Raw genomic sequence first — 26,899 nt, 5'->3', positions numbered from 1 at the left:
GGTGCTAGGTGGAAGGGGGCAAAAGGGAAAAAATTGGGAAAACTGTTATATATATATTTTTTCATCAGCCCCTTCTCTCTTTCAGCTCTAAGAAGACCCAGTCAGGCTCCTCCAGCTACAACCATATAATTGGGAGATTTCTCGCTAGGGAAAAGAAATATTGAACTAACCAAGTATTATATAACTACTTTATTGACAGGATAACAGAGCAGAAGTATGTGTACGGCGGAAGGAAAGTGTAAGAAATCTAAATTCTCATCCTCCAAAGTGAATACATAATATGAACATCAAAAAAAAAACAAACAAACAAACAAAACCAGAAATAATATGAGCATGTTTCTTAAAGCCAAGGTAATAAAGATGAAAGAAAAACTAAATGTGTTGAGCGTAGTTACTTCTAAGGAGTAACAGCGTGGGAGTCTGCTAGTTTTGTTAAAACACAGCAATTTTGGTTTTTAAATCTGTATTCATGAATAAACCGATGAATGTAAAAACAAAAATCTTCTGAGGGAATCTGAATGACATGCCTAAGTAATAATATTTTAAAAGAAATTAACGCATCAAATTCAAATAGGGCTAAAGTAATACTTAATAAGTAACACTTGATAAAATAAAGTGTTACTTTATTTTGAAAATAAGAGGTCCTAACAGACCTTACTTACACAACACAAATGTACAGGGTGCTCGCTCTGCCACTAACTTGGCAAGTAACCTAATGACTACAAAGCTGTTTTCTCATATGTGAAATAAAGTCAGTAGAACAACAACCAGGAAAAAAATCTGGAAAATTCTATCCTCCTTTACAAATATGACTGCAGAAGGCAAGTGAATAAGTTTCATTTAGCTAAATCCATCATTCTTATACTCCTTTCACTTCCTATCTCTATCTGCATCCACCACCTTTATAATTCTGTTGTACTGATTTAGTTAACAAATACTTTAATAGGTGAAAAAAGGAGACGATTCATCCAACTAGACATCAACCCAAGCTATCACATAACTAGCATATGTATTAATTAAATTTCACCTTATTTCAAAGAAAAAAATCTATGATTTATTGTTTCTTTGACTAATGAGAATTTCTGGCAACATTTAAAAATTATTGACTATTCTTTGTTGTGTTCATAGATATATATAATGAAAAAAACATTTTAGAGAACACTTTGGAGTTATTTTAAAGATAATTTTATTTACAAAAAGTAGATTGAGGAAAAATGCAATGTGGACAAAAATAAAAGCAAAATACAATCCCCGATGTATAAGCTTTGTTCTCATCTTTAAATACTGTTATCTATGAAGTGCCTCAGAATTGTGCAATGAATAATGTGTTGAATAAATTATCATATATTTTGAATACTTTCATTTTTCCAGAAATAACTACACACACACACACACACACACACACACACAGATACATATATAAAATAAACATATAAATTCCAGAAAAACAATTTAAATGATACAAAAGGAAGGCGGTAAAAATCAAACCTCCCTCTAATCTCTGACCTCTAAGATGTTAGCTACCCTTCAAGCAGTGAGGGAGACAGTTCTGCAAAAACATTCCTATGTATATATGAAGGCAGAACACAGGTGTAGTTATGCAGCCACCAGGGGGACCTATTGTCAAATTATACTTTCCCCAAAACTCGACAGCCATATTTGATACCACTTGATCTTTTTTAGAACCATACCACTTTCCATCAAGACAGCCTATTTCCCTTTCTTGATCCTGAGTGTGACTTTGTGATAACCTTGACAAACAAAATAAGGTGGAAGCGACATTATGTGACTTTCAAGGCCAGATCAGAAAAGGTAATATGGCTACAGCCCGACTCCCTCAAGGATGCTCAGCATGGGAATGAAGCCACTGTGCTGTGAAGAAGCCCAGGACACATAAAGAGGTCATATATAGGTGTATAAGCCCCAACTGAGGTCTCAGATAACAGTCATATAAATGAATAAGCCTTCAAATGAACCTAGCCTTCAGCCTTTGAGTCCTCCAGCTGAGGCCCAACACATAAAACAGATATAAGCTCTTCCTGTGAATCTTTCACTCACAGATTCTGAGGATAATAAACATGCCATTAAGTTTTAGGATAATTTCTTATGCAGTCCTAGTAACTGGAAAAGGCTAGTTTCCCCTAACTGTTCCTTGTCACACAGGCTACTGCTAAACAGCTGTCCAAAAGTAAAAATCAAGCAAAAATTAGAGGAGAAAATCCTCATAGATTGGTGAACTCAATCCATGTAGCGTGGGTGCTACACATTTTAAGGTACGTAATGGAGACTTGTTTTAGTGAACTGATGACAAAATTCAGGACATGAGGGAAACAACACACTCCACATGCTGGCTACAGTAAAGTAAGTGGCTGTTCCAAAGCCGGAGTAGAAACAGAACTTGAAATTGACACAACACTAATGGATTTATCTCACTCCTATATCCACAACCAAAGAGAACGAGGAACTAATGAAGTTACACGAGCTTCTTCGTTGCATCACTTTCTCTCAGGAAAATACACAGAAAAAGATTTAATAATATGAGTACCAGAAAAAAAAGCAGGCTTTGGCAACAACGAATATTTCAACTGCAGTACAGATGTTATAAATCATTATTAGGTAATCTCCAGAGAAAAGTGATTGGTTCTTCCTTCCAGTGAATAGAGTATACTGGTGAACCAAGTAACTGCCTACAATGGAGGTTTCTGAAATTCAATTTTATTTAATGGACTTAACATAAAAATGTCAGAGGTTTGAACTTCCCTATTAGTTTGCAGGCTATCACACAAATTGCAAAATGCATACCAGGAAGCCATTCATATAGATTAAAATATATAGCATTTATACAAAATTGCAAAGCAAGTTGAACACTCTGAGTAACTTGGGTGTAAATACCTGGAAGAATAAACATACTATGTATCCAACAGCTAATGTCTCATATTATTCCTCTTAAGTTTGTTTTTCAACCACAATTTACATTCAGTACCACTCCACACCAGTTTAAGAGGTACAGCAAAGGGGCCAGAAAACCACGCACTCTACGAAGTGGTCCCCTCGCTGCCCCAAGCACCCACCAGGTCCATACCCCATTATCTCAACATCATTGACTATATTCTCCATACTGCAACCCGCATCTCTGTGGCTATTCTGCAACTACCAATTTGTGTTGCTTAATCCCTTCACCTTTTCCACCCAGCCCTATGAAACATCCTCTCTGACAGCTGTCAGTCCGTTCTCTAGCTACGAGTCTGTTTCTAATTTGCTTGTTTACTTTGTTCATTAGATTTCACATATAATTGAAATCATATGGTATTAGTCTTTCTCTGACTGCCTTATTTCACTTAACATAATACCCTCTAGGTCCACCCATACTGCTGGGAAAGGTAAGGTTTTGTTCTTTTTCATTACCAAGTAGTATTCCATTGTGTAAATGTATCACAGCTATTTATTCTCTCATCTATTAATGGGCACTTGGGTTGCTTCTGAATCTTGGCCATTACAAATAATGTTGCAAGTCCATATATTCTTTTGAATTAGTGCTCCAGGTTTCTTTGGGTATATTCCAGAAGTGGAATTCCTGGGTCGTAAGTACAATTCCATTTTCAATGTTTTGAGGAACCTCCATACTGTTTTCCATAGTGGTTGCAACAATCTGCATTTTTTTAAGACCTGAAGTAACGGTAGAGAAAGTTTCTAATACCTTAGTGCCTATCATTCTAGTAACATACTTAACTCTACTAGAACTGATATTTAGGCCTTCCAGCCAAGACAGAGAAGTAGGTAACATGCTTTGCTTCCTCACACAAACAAAAGAAGGATAACAACCAATTTAAAAACAAAAACAAAAAAAAACACAAACAGACCTGCCAGAAAATCAAACTGTATGGAAGTCCAACAACCAAGGGGTTAAAGAAGAAACACTCATCCAGTCTGATGTGCCAATACAAAGAAATATGGCCCAAATGAAAGAACAGATCAGAACTCCAGAAAAAAAACTAAGTGACAAGGAGATAGCCAACATATCAGATGCAAAAATCAAAACACTGGTAATCAGGATGCTCACAGAAATTACTAAGTATGGCTGCAAAAGAGAGGAAAAAGTGAAGGCTATGCAAAGAGAAATAAAGAAAAATATACAGGGAACCAACAGAGAAGGGAAAGAAACCGGGACTCAAGTTAATGATTTGGAACAGAGAGAAGAGATAAACATTCAACCAGATCAGAATGAAGAAACAAGAATTCAAAAAAAAAAAAAAAATGAGGAGAAGCTTAGGAACTTATAGGACAACTTTAAATGTTTCAACATCAAAATCATTGGGGTGCCAGAAGGAGAAGAGGAAGAAATTGAAAACTTATTTGAAAAAATAATGAAGGAAAACTCCCCCAATCTGGCAAAGGAAACAGACTTCCAGAAAGTCCAGGAAGCTGAGAAAGTCCCAAAGAAGTTGGACCTAAAGAAGCATACACCAAGGCATATCACAATTACATTACCCAAGATTAAAGATAAGGAGAGAATCTTAAAAGCAGCAAGAGAAAAGGAGACAGTTACCTACAGAGGAGTGCCCATAATACTATCAGTTGACTTCTCAAAAGAAAACTTACAGGCAAGAAGGGGCTGGAAAGAAGTATTCAAAGCCATGCAAGACAAGGACCTACAGTCAAGATTACTCTATCCAGCAAAGTTATCATTTAGAATGGAAGGGCAGATAAAGGGCTTCCCAGGTAAGGTCAAGTTAAAGGAGTTCATCATCACCAAGCCGTGATTATATGAAATGTTAAAGCACTTATCTAAGAAAAAGAAGATGGTCAAAAATATGGACAGTAAAATGACAACAAACTGACAACTATCAACAACTGAACCTAAGAAACAAAAACAAATTAAGCTAACAAGTAGAACAGGAACAGAATGACAGAAACGGAGATCACATGGAGGGAGATTAGTGGGGAGGGGGAGATGGGAGTAGGAGCATATACAGGGAATAAGAAGCATAAACGGTAGGGATAAAATAGACAGGGGGAGGTTAATAATAGTATTGGAAATGGAGAAGCCAAAGAACCTATATGTATGACCCATGGACATGATCTAAGGGTGGGGGGAAATGCTGGTGGAAGAGGAGGTGCAGGGTGGATGGAGATAAAGGGGGAAAAAAATGGGACAACTGTGATTGCATAATCAATAACATGCTTTTAAAAAAAGAACAGATATTTAAATACGTAACACAAAATACATCAACTACATGTCTTCAAAAAAGAGTAGATAGCACATTAATTACTACATGAAAAATTAAAACATACTATTTATTTTATCCCTCCAAGAGGACATTTTTTCATTGCTTTCAGAGACAGAGGAATGGGGAGAGGAGTGAGGGAGAAAGGAAGAGGAAGGAAGAGAGAGAAAGAGAGAGGGGGGGAGAGAAAAACATTGATATAATAGAGAAACATCGATTGATAGCCTCTTGTAGGCTCCCCAATTGGGATCAAACCCGTAACCTACATGTGCCCTGATCAGGGATCAAACCCGCAACCTTTTGATGTACAGGATGATGCTTCAACCAACAAGCCACACTGGCAAGGGCAAAAACAAAGCATACTATTTTAAAGTACCCAACAAAAAAATTACGCTAAATGGGAAACATAAAAAAATCCTTCCACAGCCCTGGCTGGTGTGTCTTAGTGTCCTGAGTGCCCACCTGCAAATCGGAAGTTTGCCAGTTCAATTCCCAGTCAGGGAACATGTCTGGGTTGCAGGCCAGGTCCCTAACTGGGGGTATGCGAGAGGCAACTGATCGATGTTATCTCCCCCATCAATATTTCTCCCACACATCAATGTTTCTCTCCCACTCTTTCTCCCTCCCTTTCCCTCTCTGAAAATAAATGAGTAAAAAATAAAAAATCCTCCTACAGCATTTTGAAATACAGAACTGTAAGTTAAAATAAAAACTAAATATTAACTAATTAAATAAACATTAACTAATATTAAATTAAATCACAATTAAACTTAAATGCCCCCAAAAGAATTCTAAAGAGTCAATAAAAGGAAAAAGGCTCCTTTTCTTGTATCAGTTCTCTAATACATGAGTTTCCATTAATCCAAAATTTTTATAAAATAGAATTCTCTACATTGAATATTATCTCTCTTTGACAACTATACTCCAACTATCTATTAATAAATGACAAAATAAAAAAATAAAATTTTAAATTCTGGAAAAGCACATTAGTTGGGTATGTTAGATAATATCCTTAAAGGTACTACTCTGCAGCCCCTTTTCCAATGTAAAATCCCTTGGAATTGGGGATAAAATCGGTAAGTTAGTGATCTTGCTATATAGTAATACATATATAAAATTTTAAGCTTAAAAAACTGGTAAAAAAGATTCGTATTTTCTTTCTCCAGCTCTGAGATATAATTGACATATATCGTGTAAATTTAAGGTGTGAAATGTAATGATTTGACACACATACAAATTTACAGCTGACTCTTGAACAATGGGTGGGCAGTGGGGTAGGGGCAGAAACCCTCATGCAGTCAAAAATCTGAATGTAATTTTGACTCTCCCCGAACTCAGTCATCTCTTAGTATCTGCTGCGGGTTGGTTCCAGAACACTTGCAGATACCAAAATACATGGATGTTCATGTCCCTTTTAATAAAATGGTGAACAATACATAAATTGGGCCTCCACATCCACGGATCAAAAATACTTTTTTTGATCCACAGTTGGTTGAATCTGAGATACAAAGCCCAGGGATACAAGGGGCTGTGTATACACTTATTAAAAAAAAAATCTTACGTATAAGTGAAACTGCACAGTTCAAACCCATGCTGTTCAAGGGTCCACTGTATGTTACGAAATGATTACCACAATAATCCATCCATCCATCCATCCCCTTACACAATTACCTTTTCTTGTTTGTGATAGGAACACTTAAGATTTATTCTCTTAGGAACTTTCAAGTACATAATACAATCTGTTGACTATAGCCATCACACTGTACATTAGATCCCCTGAACTTACTTGCCTGATAAAGGGAAGTCTTTACCCTTTGACCAACATCTCTCCATTTCCCCCATTACCCAGGCCCCTGGCAATCACCATTCTACTCTGTTTCTATGAGTTTAAATTTTTTTAGAGTCCACATATGAGTGAAAGCATACAGAATTTTCTTTGCTGACATTTCACTTAGCATAATGCCAAGGTCCATCCATGCTGTCAGAAATGGCAGGATTTCAGAAGATCAATAACATATTACTTAAAGATTTCAGAGTCTAGAAACAAAGTTCCCCCCTTATCCATGGGGGATACTGTTCCAAGACACTTTGGTTGCCTGAAACCACAGATAGTACCAAGCTCTGTATAGACCGAGTTTTTCCTATCTATACATACCTATGACAAAGTATAAATTAGGCACAGTAAGAGATTAACAACACTAATAATAAAAGAGAACAACTATAACAATATACGGCAGTAAAAGTTAAGTGAATGTGTTCCTTCTCTCTTTATGTGATAACCAAGACAGCTAAGGGACTAACAGGTGATCGGTAGCATACAAAGTGTGGTTTATGCTGGACAAAAGGATGATGATTCTTGTCCCAAGTGGAACAGAGCAAGATGGTGTGAGAGTTCATCACTCTACTCAGAATGGCATGCAATTTAAACTTATGAATTGTTTATTTCTGGAATTTTCCATTTAATATTCTCAGACCACAGTTGACCATGCATAACCAAAGAAAGCAAAATTGTAGATGATAGAAGACTACTGCACCTGGGGAACACAGCAGAAACCATATGAAGATGTTATCTTGGAGAAATGGGGAATGAGGAATTCCAGTTTGATTATGAACTATATATTAGATACTATTAAATTTATAATATTAAATTTGAGAGTATGATAATGGTACTGTGGTAATTTATAAGATTCTTAGGCCCCTGAAGTACTTACAAGTGAAATGTACCACTTTCAGAAAGTTCAGAATAATCAGAGAGAGAAAAAGAAAGTAAGTCTACAAAATGTTTACAATGGATCAATCTAGGTAAAGTAGAATATACGTATTCACTATACTACTCTTTCACCTTTTTTGTTGGCCTGAAATTTATTTTATTATTATTTTTAATCTTCACCCAAGGATATGTTTTTATTCATTTTAGACAGAGAAGAGGGGGAAGACAGAGAGAGAAATCTCAATGTTAGAAACACTGGCCTCCCCTACATGGCCCGACAGGGGATTGAACCTGCAATCTAAGTACATATATGTCCTGATCAGGGGTCAGACCTGCAACCTTTCAGTATACAAAACCCCCCTAACCAAATGAGCCACCTGGCCAAGACAGCCTGAAATTTTTTTTAACAAAAAACAAGAATATACCATTGTATATCAAGACGTGCCCAGGAATATTCACCAGCAACATTATTGGTTAGAGCCCAAAGTGCAAACAATCCAAATATTCACCAACAGTATATATGACATGGTAATAAATAGGCAAGTAAATAATACTATATAATTTATACTATATAAATACTACATACTTCATATATCATATAGTATATATGTGTGATATATATAGTACATAACAGAGGGCTATATACAATGAAAATGCACTGACTACTGTTAATACACCACATGGGTGAATCTCACAAATAATGTTGAGCAAATAAAGCTATACACAAATAAGATGAACATTTGTTAAATAAATATTTCAGACAAGACTCAGATAAAATCAGGGCTATCATTTATCTTTGTTTAGGAAAGGTTTTATTAACAGACAGTTCAAGTAAGATTAAAATGAAAATGTATAAATTATTTAAGAGAACACATTCCTTTCAAGCACCCTCAAGTACATTTATAAAAACTGCCCATACACTGTTGACTGGCTCCATTAATTAATCATAATGCACTGATCTTTTTCTTTTTTTTTAAAGACCCAGCTTGAATTAGAACTTGCATTTGAAAAGTCTTTGCACTACAAAGACTTTTCCTCATTGGATAAGGGTTTTAAACTGTACTATAAATAAACAATTTGAATTTGAAAACATAACCTAAACTCAGATTTATGACCAGAGATAATTTTTAAGAGACATAAAATACTTACATTAACTTTGAAAGCTTGTACATTGTTATCCAGAAGAAGAATGTTGCAAACCACCTCTGTATGTTGTTTGTCTCGGGCCAACTCTGATGCTCGTACATTGTAGGTTCTGCCAGCAGGCAATCGGAAACGTGAGGTCATTACTGTCCACACAAGGTCTAATTTGGAAAAAAAAAAAATTCACTAAATTATAGTTCAAGATACAAAGCAGTTTAAAACACAAATTTACTATGTACTTTTCAACTAACACTTTGGTAAAAAGCAGTTATGAATTTTGAAACAGTCAGATATGAATTATAGGTATAAAAAAAGATACTCTGTGTGTGTGCATGAGAGAGAAAGAGAGAGAGAGAGAGAGATCTAAACCAGGGGTGTCCAACCTTTTGGCATGTCCGGGCCACACTGGCAGAAGAGTCATATTGGGCCACACATTAAATACACAAACACTAACGAAAATTGATGAGCAAAGAAAAAGGTCCTTGCAAAATTTTCGTGATATCTACCACCACAGATAAGCAAAAAAGTCCTCACATAATAACCCTAATTATGCCATGGCCCTTTCAATAACCCTTTAAATTCGTTGAGCAGGTCCCAAGTTTGTGATCACTAATATAGAAAATGTATGTATCTACGCAAGAAAATGTTACTGATTTTTTAATACTTATAAAAGTAAAAGAAGGCATTATAAAACTAGTGGGATGTTTGACACTGTATTTGAGAAGCTAGTGCATCAATATCTAGTTTGACAGAAGTAGTTGCAATTCTCAGTGAGTTCTCAAGCTGCTCATTAGGTATCTTGGTTCTAATTTTACTCTTAATGTGTTTAATTCTTGAAAATAGTTGCTTGCAAATGTAGGTGCTGCCAAATAGTGACTACATGAATAAAAGCGTGATAGTGAAGCAAGGGGTATTTGTCTCTGGGAAGACAGGACCTATAAAAGTCCAGTAAAGAGACAAGATCAATTTTTTCTTTAAATTGAATGTCAGATTGCAGCTCTCTGCATTCCATTTGAAAATTGGCAGGTAACATATTTATGTCGACTGAAAATGGAGTCACAAATATATCAAAATATTATTTTCCCAAAGTCTTAAAATCTGTTTTCAAATTCTAGTATCAAATCAAAAAGCAAAGCTGCATATTTTTCATTGTTCACAGGACTGTGTTTAGCCAACATGTTGGAATGCTTAAAATTGTTTGCCTCAATTTGAGCTTGCCATAATTTCAGTTTCATCTGGAACACTGTTATGGTTTCAAACATGGTATTAATAAGTTGGTTTTCACCTTGAAGACACATGTTCAACTCACTTAAATAAGCAGTTAAATCCACTAAAAATGCTAAATCTGTAAGCCAGTTTTCATTATCAAGTTTCAGCACAAATTTGTTCTTTGATACCATAAACAACTTGGTAACATGTCACAAATCATAAAATCTTTTCAACATCTGGCCTCGACTTAGCCATCTTACTTCCGAAGAATAAATGACGTTGCCATAGTCAGCATCAATACTCTTAAGGAATTCCTGAAATTGGCAATGATTCGATCCCTTGGCTATTAGGAAATTAAGTCTTGATGATGATTTACATGACATTATCCATTTTTAAAGCTTTTGTGCATAAATTTTCTTGATGTACTAATGCAATGATACTTCCTCAAACATGAGTTTTGGGTGGCAACTGCATTGTCTTCTATTAATTTTACAAACCCTCTCTTTTACCTACCATTGTCGGGCCACCATCAGTAACTATACTGAATATATTGACAATGGACAAAGAAAATCACTTTAACATATTTTTTACTGCTTCATATAAACCTCTTGATTTAGCTGTGTCTTTTAACAGCACTAAAGAAGTCATTTCTTCAGTGGCATTTTATTCATCATTAACACCTCTAATAAAAATGTCAAGTTGAGCCGTATCTGTAGTATCAGTGCTATCATCCATCACCAAAGCAAAAAATTAGCAGCTTCACTCTCAAAACTTCTTTCAAGGGATTTTCCAATTTCTTCAATTCGCATGGTTATAGTCTGGTTAGACAAATTGATTTTAGAGATATCCTTCTTTTTTTCAGGGCAAATTATATCCGCCATACTTTCTATATGTTGCTGAATAGACTCACCATCAGTAAGTGGTTTTGATTTTTTTATATTAAATATGCTACCACATAACTAGCTTTTACAACACAATCTGCCTGAGTTGTAACTTTCTGAAAATATTTTTGTTGAGAAGACAGACTTTTTCAGTTCTGTTATTTTGTCCTTATGAAACAATCCTTTATACACACTGAATTTGGCAGTATGTGTTTGCATATAATGCCTTTTCGAATTACAGCCTTTGAAAACTTGCACTAATTCCCTACAAATTAAGCAGAGTGCCTTACTATTTGCCTCGACAAAAAAGTAGTTATCTGCCCACTTTTCATTAAACAATCTTCCTTCATCTGTAATTTTTCTTTTTGGGGATTCTTTTTTCTTTTGAGAGGTTGTAGAACCCACACTGGGATTAAAAAAAATAATAGATAAGGGACTTTATTTACTTTTAGTATGAAAATTAATTGACAGGAAAACAGAAAGCAAAGTTTGGGCCCTTCCACAGTCCTCTCGGCTGGCAATGCAGGGCAAGGGGGAGGGACGATTGTAAAGTGTGGTAGATGATGTGTGAGGTACCAATGATGTATGAAAGTATCTTTAATAATCAAATAAGAATGCTTACCTGACTTTTAAGTAACATTAAATATCTAACATTGCAATGGTAGGTTGAAATATTATTGATAATTGCTGCCTAAGTCACCGTGAGCACGTTACGTCTGATGGTGTAATTCTACTGTCTGCACTCGCAAAATAACACACTGGAAGTGCACACCGCCATAAAACTGAAGCCACACATGTGTACAAACACTGAGAGCATACGTATGTTTATTTTATGTGACATTGCAACATGTAATCACACAAAAAAAACTCATGATGTTTTAAGTAATTTTACGATTTTCTGTCGGGCCGCATTCATAGCCATCCTGGGCCACATGCAGCCAGGGGCTGTAGGCTGCACACCCCTAATCTCAACTAAAATTACAAAGTACCTGGAAGATGAGTTTTATTTTTAACTGTTCCACTGAGAAAATAAATTGTTCAGGGAGTCATTCCAATTCAAAATATATAAATTTAGTAGTAGCCAAATGGGGGAAAGAGAATATGATACCTCAGGAAGTCAAACATTACTCAATGCTGCAAGTATTAAAAAACACTGTAAAATGGCAACAGAGGAAATATTTAACTCTAAAGGTCCCCTCCCTTTATTAAGCTTAAGATTTGGGGGAAACATGGGAGTTTGTTTTTAAACACAACAATACCCTTCATTTTTACTATCCTCAAATTCAAACTAATTCTAATAGGATTATTTTTATTATTCTTAAGAACACAAAAACTTAAGGCTACAGACCTTTGTTTTTTGATTTGCTACCTAAGAGGTTAAAAAGTATATTGCTTTTCAAAAGCAGTATGGAATATTCCAAAAATATATCTGGAATAACATATAGCATAGTGGTATCAACAACATTTGATGCTAAAAGACAACAAAGATATAGCTTTGAAGTCTGAAAGAAAATTATTTGAAACACAGGAGTACATACCAAAAAAAGAATTCATGTTGTGGACCCTCAAAAAGAAGGCACCTATTACAAAGGGCTCCTGGTAGCTAACTGGGCTCAAGTTTAAAAACAAAAACATGGCCTAGCAGCCATTTCTACGCAGGGGCCTCTCACACAAGCTGCACTTCAGGGAGAAGCCTGCAATACACTGCCTACCTGGATTGTGTTTCTGCCATCTGAGCCAGACCTTTTAAAGGAGTTCCTGGAATTCTATCTTAACCAATAGGACTGAGGCTTTCCACCATCCAACTGGAGCTGCATAGCTTCAACAACCACAGTGGCTCTTATTCAGACCAATCAGAACAATGTCTTTTGGACCAGTCAAACTGTGAGGATTTGGAGTCTTCGTTTGCATGAGGTCAGGCCAATCAGGGACGAGGGGCCAGGACTTCTGTCTATATAAGTCAGCTTCCCTCTAGCTCTGAGAGTGCACTTCCCCTTTCCATCAAAGACTGTGTTTACCCCACTAAGCTGAAACACTGAAGATGCCTTGCTGGAGCAGAGCAGAGCAGACCACCGCAGAGGAGACCAACAAGGAGCAGAGGAGAGCTATCTAGCCAGAGAGGGACTTGGCATCAAGGCTGACTAGTCCCAGGGCTGCCTCACAGCCATGCTGTTTTCACAGCCATGCTTATCACAATTGAGCAGTTCCATAGTCAAGCTATATCATAATCAAGCAGTTTGGCACTGAACAGTTTTCTTTTTCACTGCATCCCAAATTGGGGATTCCTGTTGGTATTGATTTGGTGCCAACAACCATCCATTGACAATGTGAAAAAATAAAGCTAGACATTTCCAATCATTCAAGGATTCAAAGTTTAAAATCCATAAAACTTCCCCTTAAAGACAATCAGACAAAGGAAATAAACTACACTAGAAACACAAGTATACAGAATTTTTAAATATGAATAAACAATAAATAGTAAGATATTTGAATGAGTAAGCAAAAAAGTACTAAGAAACAGCAGTTAACATCAGCGCTATTCAATAACTGCCGTTGACATCATAGACTCTTCATGTCAAAAGGATTAAACCTAAGCCCTGTCCCCTGTGGTTGGATGGAGCGTCATTCTGTGCACTGAAAAGGCATGGATTCAATTACAGTCATGGTACACACCAAGGTAGTGGATTTGGTCCCTCATCAAGGCACAGTACAGGAGGCAACTGATCAATGTTTCTCTCTCCCTCCAAAATCAATAAATGTATCCCCCCGCAAAAAAAAAAGTTTAAAGAAAGGATTAAAACTAAAACTAAAAGTCAATGTTACATAAATATAAAAACTGTATAGAGGAAAACATTTTTAGCATACTGACAGAGTAAGACTAGCCATGTAAGATTTATCCATTAAAAGACAGTGATTGACCCTGGCTGGTATGGTGCAGTGGACTGAGCACAGACCTGAGAACCAAAAAGTTACCAGTTCAATTCCTGGTCAGGGTGCGTATCTAGGTTGTGGGCCATGCCCTTCAGCTGGGGGCGTACAAGAGGCGACCTAATCAATGTTTCTCCCCTCTCTTTCTCCTTTCCTTTCCCCTCTCTCTAAAAAGTAAAATAAGTGATTGGCTAGTTCCACATGTAAGGAGCTTAAAGTCCCTGCTCCATCCTAGTAAGTAAAAAGAATAACAGATTGGAAAGCCAGCAACTTTTCTTAAATTCATAAGAGAGAGAGGACACAGCCCTGACCACTGTGGCTCAGTTGGTTGGGAGTCATCCCACTTGCTGGTCTGATTCCCAAACATACGTGGGATTCCCACAGGTTGGGTGGGATGGGTGACCACTATGAAATAACACCTGAGCACTCTGTTCTTCTCAACATAGCCTATCTACCCTCAGAAGAAACTAGTTAATGAGAGCCTAACTGACCTGGGACAAAGAAAATACCCAACTGTAGCCCACTCTAGCCATGCTGTCCACCTAAGTGGAGAGGAAAAAAAGAAGAAAAATATTTATGTTCACAGTCCAGAGGCATAGGTTCACTAAAATGCTGAGAGCTAATCATAGGACCCAAAAATGCTTCCCCTACCTCACTCCTCACTACCACATTACTGAGGTCCTATTTATAGCAGTTCCTTTTTAGCAGGAAAACTTATAAGACATATCAAAAGGCAAAAAAAAAAACCCCAAAAAACAAAACACAAAAAAACCAAAATAAAACCCACTGTGAACAGACAGAGCAAGCATCAGAACCAGACATGGAAGGGATGTTGGAATTATTAGACAATAATTAATATGCTAAGACCTCTACAGGATAAGATAGCATGCAAGAACAGATGGGCAATGTAAACACAGAGATGGAAACTCTAAGAATGAATCAAAAAAGAGATGTTCCAGGTGCAAAAACAACAGATATGCAGGATGCCTTTGACAGCCACAGCAAGTAAACATAGCATAGTAAACAAGACATAGCAAAGGAAAGAATCTGAGCTAGAGACTATATCAATAGAATCCTCTAAAAAATAAAAAGTAGAACAAAGACTGGAAAAAAAAGAAAAAACAGATTACTAAGGACTGTGGGACAACTACAAAAGATATAACATACATATAATGGGAATACCAGAAGAGAGAAAAGAACAAAAATAAAATAATAACCAAAAATTTCCCCAAAATTAATACTGGACATCAAACCACAGATCTTGAAAGCTCAAAGAACACCAAGAAGGAAAATGCAAAACAATGACAAAAAAACACACACACACAAAAACCCAAAAACAAAACCCCCCACACCATATCATTTTTAAACTACAGAAACTCAAAAAAAGAAATCCTGAAAGAAACCAGAGGAAAAGAGCACCTTACCTCAAGAGAACAAATATTACATCTGATTTATTAATCATGCAAGGAAGAAGAGTGAAATACATGCAATATTTAAAATGTTGAGGGGGAAAAAAACCCCTGCCAACCTAGAATCCTGTATCTTGAAAAATTACCTTTCAAAAGAGAAATAAACATTTTCTCAGAGGAAAAAAAGAGATTGTTGCCGGTGGATCTGCCTTGCAAGGTGTTTTAAGTTCTCCCAAGAGGAAGAAAATAATATAGGTCAAAACTCACATCTATATAAAGGAAGAGCATCAAAGAAAAAAATAAGTGAAGGTAAATTTAAAAGGTTTTTTAAAATTCTCAACACTTCAGAGTAGGAAGGGCTTAGGAATTTGAAGGGATATTCCAAATGTGATTAAAATCTGAAATCAACCAAAATTAACCAAATTAACCAAATAAATTAACCAAAAGAAAGATCACCCTTGGTGGACCTAACTTAATCAGGTGAAAGCCCTTGAAAAACCAGGACCTTCCTCAAGTGAAAGAAATTCTGCTGCTGGCTTTAAAATCATGATCTGCCATGTTGTGATAGGGCCTATGACAGGGCCATATGGCAACAAAGTGCAGGGGCCTCTACAACTGACAGCCAATAAGAAACTAAAGACCTCAGCCCCAAAGTGGACTGTATTTGTTAAAAATAACATGAATTTGGAAGAGAAGCCCAAGCTTCCACAGTTTAGTCAGCATGCAGATTGTAACTGTAAGTTCCAAAACCAAGCTGTACCCATACTCCTGATCCACAGATAACTGGCATAAAATAAATGTCTGTTGTTTTAAGCTGCTAAATTTTTAGTAATTCATTACACAACAGAAAACTAATACCTCTTTCACAGTGGTTCTACTCAACCAACAAGCATTCACAAGAGGTAGAAAGAAAATATAAAAAGAATGAATCAACATATATGATGGTCTCTTTGTGCAAAGTTCACTCTTTGCAGTGATGATCTATACTTCCCCTCTCCCCAACCCTGCCTTCCCTTCACCGGGGTGGGTGGCCTAGTGAAGAAGGTGACCAAAGACATGAGGAAATACAGGAGTAACCCCAGAAACAACAAGTTAGTCTCAACAGTAGGGGGAGCTACCGAAAAAAATGGTCAATGTTAAAAAGATATCCCAAGGTCAAAGCAAGGTACAGGAATGACAAGATCAAAAGTTATCAATATATTTTGCCAAAACTAGTCTTTCCCATTTACCAGCACACTTACTTCAAACCTAATGCATAAGTGACCTGTCTAACCGGCTCTAGAGATTTCCCCGAAAATAACACAATATTTTTAGATACCAAATATATTCACCTTTCTTGCCACATTTGCTTTCAATTTATAAAGCAATTAATTGTTTTATTTTGAGAGAATTTACTACTTGAAAATTCTAACTTTGTAAGAAACATCATAAATTTCCAAAAGGGAAAGAAATAAAATAAAATCCTCCATTACATTTATTTTTCCATTTGAAAGGTGTTTCAGGAGAGAGAGAGAGAGAGAGAGAGAGAGAGAGAGAGAGAGTGTGTGTGTGTGTGTGTGTGTGTGTGTGTGTGTGTGTGTAAAAACTGTTGTCAGTGGAGCTCTGGCTGGGTAGCACAGTTGGTTAGAGTGTCATCCCATACACCAAAAGGTTGCGAGTCCAATTCCCAATCAGGGCACACACCTAGATTGCAGGTTCAAACCCTGGTCAAGGTGCATACAGGAGGCAACCAATTGATGCTTCTTCTCTCTCACACTGATGTTTCTCTCTCTTCTCTACCTCCCCTTCCTCTCTCTTTAAAATCAATAAACATATCCTTGAGTGAAGATTAAAAAAACAAACAAACAAAAAAAAAAACTATGGTCAGTGGAAAAGAGCCCATCTCCATTAAGGAAAGATCATGAATTATGATCTATAAAAATGTTCATCTTTAAATATACTTAATGTACTAATAAAATCTTAAATATCCTAAAAGTTCTAAAATTATGATAAATCTTTTTGTTTACTGATATTAAAAAGTTTTACACATATTGTTCAAACTATACAAATTATGGACCAAAATATAAAGGCAATTCAGTATAGAAAGGGCAGTCATTTCAACAGAAGCATATGCAGAAAAACAAACTTCAATCCTTATCTTGCACCATTTGCAAAAATTAGAACAGATCACAAATAAAAGTAAAATAATAAAACTCTTTAAAGAAAGCACAGGAAAAATCCTTGCTGACCTTGGATTAGGGGAGTATTTCTTGGAAACATCACCATGAGCAGGATCCTTAAAAGAATAAGCTGATTATGTTCGATGCCATCAAAATTAAAGCATCTAGCCCTGACTGGTGTGGCTCAGCGGACAGAGTGGCAGCCTGTGAACCAAAGAGTCGCTAGTTTGATTCCCAGTTAGGGAACATGCCTGGGTTGCAGGCCAGGTCCCCAGTAGGGCATGCAAAAGGCAACCACACACTGATGTTTCTCTCCCTCTCTTTCTCTCTCCCTTCCCTCTTCTCTAAAAATAAATAAATAAATCTTTAAAAAAATTAAAGCATCTACTTATCCAAAGACTGTTAATGAAATAAAAGATAAGCCAGAGGGTGGGAGCATATATCTGATAAAGGACTTGTATCCACAATATATAAATAACTCTCAACACTGAGTAATAAAGGGAAAAAAAATCCAAGTACAACACTAGCAAAAGATTTGAACAGATACTTCACCAAAAAAGATATATGGATGGCAAACAACCACATTCCAAGAAAGGCTCAACATCATTAGACATTAGGCACATGTAATTTAAAACCATAATATGGTATCACTACATACCTAGCAAAATGGCTAAAATAAAAAATAGTGACAATACCAAATGTGGCAAGGACCAGGTAAAAATGGATCTCATTCATTGCTGGTTGTGAGGTTAATGCTGGACATGGCCCTTCCACCACCCATGACAAAAGGCTGGCCAGAAGGAATGTGTATTTTCTTGAGGGACTGAATGTAGCACCCTCCTTATCTCCCCTGGGGATTGGTTTCTTGCCCCGTGACTGCTTCTTGACCTTTCCCTCCTGCTCATACACAATTATGTAATGTGGCTCTGGACTACACAGGTTTGTGCAATTTGGACCAGTGACACCTTAGTCTGGAGCCCCTTATAACGAGCCTCAGACTGGGGGAGGTGCAGTCCTGCTTTGCCCATCTGCCACTATCTGTGCTCCCTGTAATGTGAGTAATAAAGGCTCTGTCTGCTCCATCAGGTCGTCCTGGTGGTTTTTACAGTTTATCCAAACAAGCAGTCAAGATCCCCAGGCTTGAATTCCTGCATTACAATTGGTGCAGTAGGCAGGATTTGAATACTCTGAAAAATCCCTCAGTTGAGTCGACTGAGGACAACACTATGCCAAGTTGGGGGTTGCCAAGGGGAATCCTGGGCTGGCCAGCAAATTCTATGTGGTTCAAGGTAGCAAACCTTCTTGATTCATGGGGACCACCAAAGGAGTGGGGAGATGCCCTCGAAACTCCTGCCCATCCTATAGGCTTTGCAACATGTAGGATAGCATTACGCCCTAGGGAAAAAGAAAGACCTCTTCCATAATGCCACTTCCATTGGATGGCTGATGCTGCCAGCAGTGCAGAATCTGATTGAGAAGCAGACAGAGGCAGAGGCACACGCTGCACATTTAGAAGAGAAACTGAAACTAGAAAGGGACATGTGCCTCTTATAGGCAGACAATAAGGACACCCTAGGGAGACAATTACAACACCCCAGTGAACAATTATAGCATGCCACTTCACCAGGATTGGGGTGGGGGGAGGGTAACTAGCACCCACCTGTGTATGAGTGATCATGACTGGAATCCCTGAAAGTGGGTTCCTATGACTGAAAAGCGGAAGTGACTCAGACATAGAAATTATACTGGATGAGTACTGGGAGGATATAATGGACAAAGGAGGGGGAAAAAAGGGAGAGAATTTAACTGAAAAGTAAGCAGAAAGGTCCTGTGAAGGTAACCTGCAAACAGCTACAGAACGACCTGGTAAAGGCTGGAGTAGATAAAGACAAAATAGACAAAAAGCCTAACTGTGACCTTGTAAGCCTGTAGCAGCAACTGAAACCTATTGCTGCTACAGTTCCAGCCTATAATGATATCTACTGTGCAGACATTGGAATGGACACTATCCACTGAGACGGTCCACCCCCAGAGCCAATACCCTGTTTGGCTAACTTCATGGATGCCCTTCTTGTGGAACTGCCTTTGGCCCATCTGGAGGACAACCCAAGGGAAGGGACCTTTGCATAGGCAGATGGCCGAGGGACCTGCTTACAGGGACCCAGTGGGAACTGGAGTCCCCATGTAGAACTTGCTGTTTATTGTTCCCCAAAGAATGTATAAAGAGTGCTGGCTTTGGTTGATACTGGTGAAGAATGTACTCTTATTTACAGTAAACCAGAGAGGTTTAGAGGACCCATAACTGCCATTGATTGCTATGGAGGACAATCCAGTCTGGTGAGAGCTATGACATCAACCCTTGGGATAGGCTGAAGACGTAGCTGCATGTACTGTACCACCCTCTGTGAGACTGTACCATTACATTGATGATATCATGTTAACCTCTGATTCTCTGTTTACAGAGATAGAGCATGCTGCTTCTCTGCCATTGCCTCATCTCCAAGGCCGAGGATAGGCAGTCAATTCCAACAAAATCCAGGCACCTGGACTGTCTGTCAAATTCTTGGGGGCTGTTTGGTTGGGTAAGACAAAGGTGATACCTGCTGCCGTTACAGACAAGAGTCAAGCTTTCCCTCTCCCACAAAAGCCAAAGCAATTATAGGAATTTTTAAGAGTTGTTAGGATATTGGTGGGTTTTTATACCATACTTAGCTCAGCTAGATGTACCCTCTATATCCCTAACCCACAAAGGAGACACCTGGAATTGGGGGGAAGAGCATGACCTGGCGTTTAAGGTTGCTAAACAAACAGTAAAGACTGTACAAGCACGGGGTGGGGCAGGGGCGGTCACAGATCAATCTCAGGTGTGTGACTTGTATGTCCATGTCACCCCTGAGGGCCATGCATGGAGCCTCTGGCAACAGCAAGGATGCACCAAGGTGCCAACTGGTTTCTGGTCCCAGCTCTGGAAAGGAGCAGAGGCTTGATACTGACCAATAGAACAACAAATGAATACTGTTTACAAAGCTCTCCTGGCTACTGAGGCCATCACCAAACCTGCTGAGGTTTGAGTACATACTACCTCTATCCCATTGCTGGTTGGGTTCAGGACCTTGTAAATCAACCCAAGAGCTCAGTAACACAGACAGCCACTCTAAGTGGAGTGCATATCACCAACAGAGGAGCAAGCCCTCTGAGCTAAGAATTGCAACAGCTCCAGTTACTTATCAAGATGCAGACACAGAAGCCCCCACTCCCCTTCCCATGCCTGGATCTACTATTAAAGAGGGATGAGCCCTTGTACCTGAGAACCAGAGCCACTAATGATTTGCACAGACAGCTGGGCAGTATACAAAGGACTAACTCCACAGTTGCTCCCCCACTCCAGAAACAACATGACTGGCAGGTGGCCTGGTCACCCTTACGGGGATAGGACCTATGGAAGGACGCTTATGAACCTAGCCTGGAAAACATAACAACTCTTTACCATGTCAATGAACACCAACCTCTCTGCAGTCTAGGCAATGCTAAGGCTGACAACATGGCACACATGCGCTGGCTAGAAGAGGCCCCAGCAGAAAACACAACCAAGTGGCTCCACAGAAAGATGCACCACTCAGGACAGAAAATTTTATGGGAAGAGGTAAAAGCTTGGGGCCTACCACGCCAATACTCCAATGCAATCACAGGCTGTCAGTAATACACGGCCTGTGCAGAAAAGCACACTTACCGGCTACATCAAGATATGGGTGGCCTGTGATGGGGGGACACCATGCTGACACATGGGCAGGTCAAGTACACTGGCCTCCTACCACTATCCAAAAGCTCATGCTATGCCTTAACATGAGTGGACATGACTACTGGCTTGCAATGAGCACACCCATGCAAGAGGGTCACACAATGAGCCACCTTCTGAGGCTTAAAATAGCTATGTGCTACCTAGGGGACCCTGGACACCACTGAAAGCAACCAAGGCACCCATTTTATGGGACATCAAGTACAAGACTGGGCAGATACCCTCAATATACATCAGAAATTCCATCTACCATACAACCCTACCAGAGCCAGCCTCATTAAGAGATGTAACAGCTTCTTGAAAATTACTCTTAACATTGACTCTGGCTCGTTCCAGGAGTGGACGACCATCTTTCCAACTGCTTACAAGTTCTGAACGAACAGCCTAGGGTTGGACAAGCATCTCCTGTCAACCTCTGCCCTAGACCTTGGGCAGCACTTATTCACCTACAATTAAGCACCCAGGAGCCTCTGCTGCACTCTGGACTGGAACAACAAAATAACATGCTCTTGCTAGCACTCAAAGATATACCCCCGGGGAAAAGCATGCTAATCTGGACTTGGCAGGTGCAGGTGGATTCCCGTTGGTGGTCCTTAGTGGCTCCTTGGGGAGAGAGACTAGTAATGGAGTTAACAGCTAGCACCCATGGTAACAGCCTCCTGGCCCCTTACCCTTGTTTTCATTATAACGCACAGCAGACCTCAAGTCCTAAGAGAACTTGCACAGCCTCAGTGTGGCAAGTATGCACATCTCCCCTGGCCCTGCAAGTACAGGAGGAACTTAGCTTAGGGCCAGACAGGGCATGGTACCAATGGCCAGGGCATCCTTAAAATGAGTCTCGGACTCAGAGAGGCATGGTTCTGCTTCGCCGTACTGCTACCATTGGTGCTCCCTGTAATGTGAGTAATAAAGGCTATGTCTGTTCCATCTGGTACTCCTTGTAGTTTTTAGGCTTTATCTAAATGAGTACTAGAGATCCCTGGGCTTTAAGTCCTACGTTACACTGGTGGGAATATAAAATGTTACAACAAAGTTGGAAAACACCTTGGCATTTTCTAACAAATTTTAAAATTACTCCAAACTTACGAGCTATCCATTTCATTTCTAGGTAAAAAATGCATATGTCCATATAAAGACTTGGACATGAATGTTCACAGTAACTTTGTTAGAGTCAAAAACTAGGAAGTGTCTATTAATAGGGATTGGATTTATTCATATGTGATACATAATAATTCACCTGAGGTACGTTAATAAAATGGAATACAAGTAGTTAATAAAAAAGAATAAAATATTCTTTTTTTAAATGTGCAACAACATGGACAAATTTCAAAATAATTATGCTGAGGGAAAAAAGCTAAATCAAAAAAAGAAAGAGTGTATATTATATGATTCCATTTATATGAAACTCTAGAAAACACATACTAACCTTTGGTAACAAACAGCAGACCAGTGGGATGAGAGTAGGGTGTGGTGATGTAAGAGAAGAAATTACACTGGGACACAAGAAAATACAGGGGAGGAAAGAATGTTATCTTGATTATGGTGGTAGTCTTATGGAAGTATAAATATGTCAAAACCTCTTAAATATTATACTTTAAATATATACCATTTATTATATACCACTTTAACTCCATAAATTTGTTAAAAACATATAATAGCCAAACCACTTAAGGAGCAAAATATACAGAGAATTTTGATGTTCTGGTTTATAACCTGGTGGTTATAAAACTAGATTCAATTTAACTGAACATAATGAATATCTTGGCCATTTTTCTTTATGATGTTAATATGCCCAATCTCTTCTACAAATGGTAGGTAGTTTACTCAAGGTTTTATAGGCAAAAGTGATAGAATGGTACGCTAATCCAGATCTGTCTACTCTCAAAGGCATACTATTATTTCCACCGCAACATAATGAAGTAATTTCTACTTTATGTATCTAAATTAATTGAACACATCATTGAAAAAGAATCATGAATATTTGTGAGTTTTACAAATCTCCAATCAGATCCACTGCATTCTCTCCATTCTTCCCTCAATTTCTACCTCAATATTCCTCCCAAAAAATTTGAAGAGGAAGATAAATCACAACTAAGGATACAAGATGGCAGAGAAATAGGTGGAAGCTACACTCACATCTTTCCAGAACCAAACTGGAATTACACCTAATTTTTAGAAAAATCATCCTACATAACACTAAAGACTAACTGAGGACAATGCTTATAAACAAGGAATTACAAAAGGTGTCACATCGAGTCTGGTAGGAGGGATGGACAAAAGTAAAAGGCTGGCCCACTCCCATGGGCAGCAGCTGAGGTTCTGCAGGGATATCTCAGAGCTGCTGGATGGTGAGGGGGTTCTTGGAGAGGGGGTTCTCAGAAGGGAGCAGAAAAATGGAAATAAAGATCAGAGCAGAAATAAATGAAATAGAGTCTAAAAAACACAAAATATCAATGAAACCAAGAGCTGACTCTTTGAAAAGGTAAACAAGACTGAAAAACTTTTAAACCAGATTCATCAAGAAAAAGAGCGAGAGTACCTAAATAAATAAGTCAAATGAAAGAGAAGTAACAACTGACACCAAAGAAATACAAAGGACTGTAAGAAAATATCATGAACAACTATATGCCAACAAATTGTACAATCTGGAAGAAATGGATAAACTCCTAGAAATATACAATTATATAAAACTGAATAAGAAAGAATACGAAAATCTGAATAGACAGAGTACAACTGGTGAAATAGAAACAGTAATCAAAAAAACTCCCAGCAAACGAAAGTCCTAAACCAGGTTTCATTGGTGAACTTTACCAAATTCAAAACAAAATAACACCTATCCTTCTCAAACTATTCAAAAAAATCCAAGAGGACAGTAGACTCCCAAGCTAATTTTACAAGGCCAGCATTATCCTAAATCCAAAACCAGATAAAGACACTAGAAAGAAAGAAAATTACAGGCCATATCCCTCAGGAACATATATGCTAAAATCCTCAACAAAATATTAGCAAACCAGATCCAGCAATACATTAAAAAGATCATACGCCATGATCAAAGTTGGATTTATTTCAGGGAAGCAGGTTGGTAAAATATCTGCATATCAAAAAAATGATACATCACATAAATAAAATAAAGAATTAAAACCACATGATCATATCAATAGATGCAGAAAAAGCATTTCTAAAATCCAGCACCCATTTATGATAACAACTGTCAGTAAAGTGGTAATAGAGGGAACATACCTCAACATAATAAAGGCTATATACCATGTTCATGGATAGGGATAATTAACATCATTAAAATGTCCATGCTACCCAAAGCAATCTATAAATTCAATGCAATTCCTATCAAGATACCAATGGTGTATTTCATAGAACTAGAACAAATATTCCATAAATTTATATGGAACCACAAAAGGCCCCAAATAGCCACAGCGATTTTGAGAAAGAAGAACGAAGTTGGAGGAATCATACTACCTGATATCAAACTATACTACAAGGCCATAGTAATCAAAACAGCATGGTATTGGCATAAAAACAGAACTATAGGTCAATGGAACTGAATAAGAGATCCCAGATTAAAAAAACAAAACATGCTTTTATAGTTAATTAATATTTGACAAAGGAGCCAAAAACATACAATGGGGAAAAGACAGTTTATTCAATAAATGGTGTTGGGAAAACTGGACAGGTACTTGCAAAAAATGAAACTAGACCACCTTTTTACAACCATACACAAGAGTAAACTCAAAATGGATTAAAGACTTAAATGTTAGACTTGAAACCACAAAAATCTTAGATGAAAACATAGGCAGTAAAACGTCAAACATTCCTCATAGCAATATCTCCTCAGTACCTTGGTATAGACACTTGTTTCTGATATATTTCCTTGGGCAAGGGAAACGAAAGAAAATATAAGCAAATGGGACTACATCAAACTAAAAAGTTTTAGCATAGCAAAGGAAACCATCATCAAAATGAAAAGACAACTCACTGAATGGAAGCACTTACTCGCCAATGATACATTTGATATGGGGTTAATAACCAAAATTTATAAAGAACTTATAAAACTCAATACCAACAAAACAAACAATCCAATTTAAAAAATGGGCAAAGGACCTGAATAGCCACTTTTCTAAAGAGAACATACAGATGGCCAACAAAAATAAGAAAAGCTGCTCCAAGTCACTCACTGACCATAAGAGAAATGCAACTTAAAACCACAATGAGATATCACCTCTAGCCTTTCAGAATGACTATCGTCTATAAATCAACAAGCAAGTGTTGGTAAGGATGTGGAGAAAAGGGAACCCTAGTGTACCATTGGTGGGAATGCAGATTGGTGCAGCCACTGTGAAAAGCAGTATGGAGTTACCTCAAAAAATTAAAAATGGAACTGCCTTATGACCCAGTGATTCCACTTTTGGAAATCTATCTGAAGAAATCTAAAACACTAATTTAAAAGAATACATGCACCTCTATTGTTTATTGCAGTGTTGTTTACAATAGCCAAGATTTGGAAGCAGCCCAAGTGTCCATGGTAGATGAGTGGATAAAAAGCTGCAGTACATTTACACAATGGAATACTAGTCACCCATTAAAAAAAAAAAATGGAAATTTTACCCTTTGGGATGGCACTGATGGACCTGGACAGCATTATGCTAAGTGAAGTCAGTCAGTCAGAGAAAGACAAGTACCATATGATATTACTCATATATGAAATCTAATGAACAAAATGAACTAACAAGCAAAACAGTGAGACTCACAGGTAGAGAGCAGGCTGACAGCTATGTGGGAGGGGCAGGGAGGGGAGGCAAATGGTTGAGTTGTTGCGGTGGAGGGAATGAGCAAAAGGTAACAAAAAACAGAAAGGACTCGTGGACAGGACAGCAGTGTGGTGATTGCTGGGGGGAGGAGGGATTGGAGCAGGGCAGAGGTGCGTACAGGGGTGATAAATGGTGATGGAAGGAGACTTGTCTTGGGGTGAACACACAATACAGTGTACAGATGATGTGTTATAGAACTGTGCACCTGAAATCTGTAAAATTTTGTTTATCAGTGTCACCCCATTAAATTCAAAATATAAAGAAAATAAATCACAAATCATATATAATGAAACATGTTTTACAGTAAAGGCAGAGAGAATAACTCACTACTCATATGGGTCAGTAATACTAATAGAGGATGGGGTTTTTGTTTTGTTTTGCACAGCCTATTCTTTGTAACCTTACCCAACGGCTTCCCAAGTCAAGTTCCAATGTTAATATACAACTGGAACCTACTGCAAAAATGAATGGAAATGACGGCAAATGAATAGGAAAAGCAGCAAAAATAGGGCACCCATTCAGTCCATTATTAAGCTCTCGAAATGCAAGTATTTACTATGTTGTACTCATATGGAATTTAGTAAGGAACGGTTTCACAGAATAAGGCAGAGGTCTC

At 37.9% G+C, this 26,899-nt stretch overlaps 1 protein-coding gene across 2 annotated transcripts in view; it reads right to left on the bottom strand.

The window, feature by feature from the left end:
* The window catches only part of PTPN4 (protein tyrosine phosphatase non-receptor type 4), a 258,211-nt gene that overhangs the window by 208,819 nt on the left and 22,493 nt on the right, over nt 1–26,899 (bottom strand). The window contains exon 2 of one of the 2 annotated variants that reach the window (XM_054575007.1): nt 9,085–9,239. In XM_054575007.1, coding sequence (XP_054430982.1) covers nt 9,085–9,239 — 155 coding nt within the window. Of the gene's footprint in view, nt 1–9,084; nt 9,240–26,899 lie in introns of those variants that run through there. The other variant, XM_054575008.1, reaches the window with a different exon arrangement.

The sequence above is a fragment of the Pteronotus mesoamericanus genome, unplaced genomic scaffold, assembly GCF_021234165.1.
Source record: "Pteronotus mesoamericanus isolate MK-2021 breed Mesoamerican mustached bat unplaced genomic scaffold, CSHL_Meso_final contig_27, whole genome shotgun sequence".
NCBI lineage: Eukaryota > Metazoa > Chordata > Mammalia > Chiroptera > Mormoopidae > Pteronotus > Pteronotus mesoamericanus.
This window is presented reverse-complemented; position numbering and strand designations above follow the sequence as displayed.